General features: G+C 44.2%; 1 protein-coding gene across 2 annotated transcripts in view; it reads left to right on the top strand.

Annotated features, from left to right (window-relative positions):
- Positions 1–2,500, top strand: part of LOC132101797 (selenocysteine insertion sequence-binding protein 2-like) — a 29,791-nt gene that overhangs the window by 10,281 nt on the left and 17,010 nt on the right. For both annotated transcript variants that reach the window (XM_059507012.1, XM_059507011.1), the window contains exons 7-11: positions 141–247; positions 326–424; positions 861–950; positions 1,582–1,749; positions 1,842–1,983. In XM_059507012.1, the coding sequence (XP_059362995.1) occupies positions 141–247; positions 326–424; positions 861–950; positions 1,582–1,749; positions 1,842–1,983 (606 nt within the window). The remainder of the gene's footprint in view (positions 1–140; positions 248–325; positions 425–860; positions 951–1,581; positions 1,750–1,841; positions 1,984–2,500) is intronic.

Below are 2,500 nucleotides of genomic sequence, written 5' to 3'. Positions count from 1 at the left end.
GTTATCATTAGTTAATCATAATACTTATCGTTATCATTATTGCTATGGTAAATGTTGTGGTTATCATTGTGGTTCCTAAACAGGCCTTTAAAGTGTGTGTGTGTGCGCGTGTGTGCGCGCGTGTGCGTGTGTGTGTGCAGCTGGTAGCTGGGGGCATGTAGCCTCACAGACCGTCCAGAAGCCGTGGACAGACAGGAACACAGTGTATCTCAGAGGCAGAACACCTGAGCAGAGGAACTACACACAGGTAACACTGGAGCCTCACACACGTCACATGACCTGCTGCTCTGACACCTGACACTCACTCTGCATCATGTGACCGCAGGACGTCCAGACGAGCTTCAGAAGTCACGCAGGAGGACAGAGATCCACTCCTTCAGAGACGCCCAACACACACCTCACACCTGAGCCACTGTACTTTCAGGTACACACACACACACTCTCACACACACACACACACACAGAGACACACTTCAAATTTGAGATCACTCAAATCAGAACGAATGTGAACTGTGAATGTGAGGACGATGGCGATAGACATGAGAGGGAAGATACAGTTCTCAAGTAATTTGTTGGTTCTTTCTAGATACTGAATATCTTCAGGTGAAAGCATGATTTAAACACAATCGCTCTCTCAATAATGCATTCAAACAAATGTAACTCCATCTGTATCCGAATGAGAAGAAATCTGTAAGAAGTGCAGTGATCCGGAGGTAAAACAACCATGTTGTTAGCTTGGAAAGGTTTGCACACTATAAGCCAGTTTGAAACTCTCCTGTTATTCGATTTATTTTCTTCTTTTAATATACGTTATGAGCTGAACTGTGGTATTTGAAACATACTGTGGGTCTGTTGTTCAGGATGAGGATGAGTTTCCTGATCTGGCCACCGGTGGCGCTGCTCAGCGCAATAAACCAGAACCAGTTCAGCCCAAACTGCCCAAGAACCTGGTGAGTGATTGACAGGAGCAAACAGGAAATCTGAGCTCTAAACTAGGGCTGCACAATATCATCAAGAGCGTTATCAGAACCAGACCATGAAGCAAGGGATCCGGCTGGGCGTTTCATTTATTTAGGCGGCGTAAAATACACAAATAACATTAATATATTTGTGTTTCTGAATAAATAAGCAGCATAATGTCATAAAAATAAAGTTTTAAGTTAAAGGCCAGAAGCTATAACATGCATGAATAAAAATCATTTTTCAAATGAATAATGAAAACCCAATTACAAGGAGCTCTGAAAGATTACAGCTCTATGCTTTAGACCAGCTATTAATGTTAAATCTACAAATAAAATGTCTGAAAAAACAGCAGAGATTGATTTTATTATAGCTGTTTTCAGTGTACTATCATTTAAAAAAAGAACTTTAATAATATTTATTAGATCTAACAAATACGTTTTTGCTCAAAACTAAACAAAATTAAAAAATTGTTTGTTCAAAACTTCTGCACTGGGAAGACTTGTATATCAGGATCAATAAACAACCAAAATGAAAAATATTATCTAACATCTAATATCATACATCCCTACCCTAAACCTGTGTGTGTGTGTGTGTGTGTGTGTGTGTGTGTGTGTGCAGCCGGAGAACCTTCCGGAGAACTCCCCCATAAGCATCGTGCAGACGCCGATCCCCATCACCAGCTCCGTGCCCAAGAGAGCCAAGAGTCAGAGGAAGAAGGCCCTCGCCGCCGCTCTCGCCACAGCACAGGAGTACAGCGAGATCAGCATGGAGCAGAAGAAGCTACAGGTGCGCACACACACACACACAGTCTGTCCTGAATATCAGATCTGTCGTGTGTGGAGAACTCAGTGTGTGTGTGTGTGTGTGTGTGTGTGTAGGAGGCTCTGTCTAAAGCAGCAGGTAAGAAGAGCAGGACGCCGGTGCAGTTGGATCTGGGAGACATGCTGGCAGCGCTCGAGAAACAACAACAGGCCATGAGAGCACGACAACTCAACAACACCAAACCACTGTCATACACAGGTACACACACACACACACACCAAACCACTGTCATACACAGGTACACACACACACACACACACACACACACACACACACACCAAACCACTGTCATACACAGGTACACACACACACACACACCAAACCACTGTCATACACAGGTACACACACACACACCAAACCACTGTCATACACAGGTACACACACACAAACACACCAAACCACTGTCATACACAGGTACACACACACACACACCAAACCACTGTCATACACAGGTACACACACACACACACACACACACACCAAACCACTGTCATACACAGGTACACACACACACACACACACACCAAACCACTGTCATACACAGGTACACACACACACACCAAACCACTGTCATACACAGGTACACACACACACACCAAACCACTGTCATACACAGGTACACACACACACACACACACACCAAACCACTGTCATACACAGGTACACACACACACACACACCCCAAACCACTGTCATACACAGGTACACACACACA

This window comes from Carassius carassius, chromosome 23 (assembly GCF_963082965.1).
Source record: "Carassius carassius chromosome 23, fCarCar2.1, whole genome shotgun sequence".
In the NCBI taxonomy this organism is placed as follows: Eukaryota; Metazoa; Chordata; class Actinopteri; order Cypriniformes; family Cyprinidae; genus Carassius; species Carassius carassius.
Note: the sequence above shows the minus strand (reverse complement) of the source record. Positions and strands in the feature narration are given on the sequence as shown.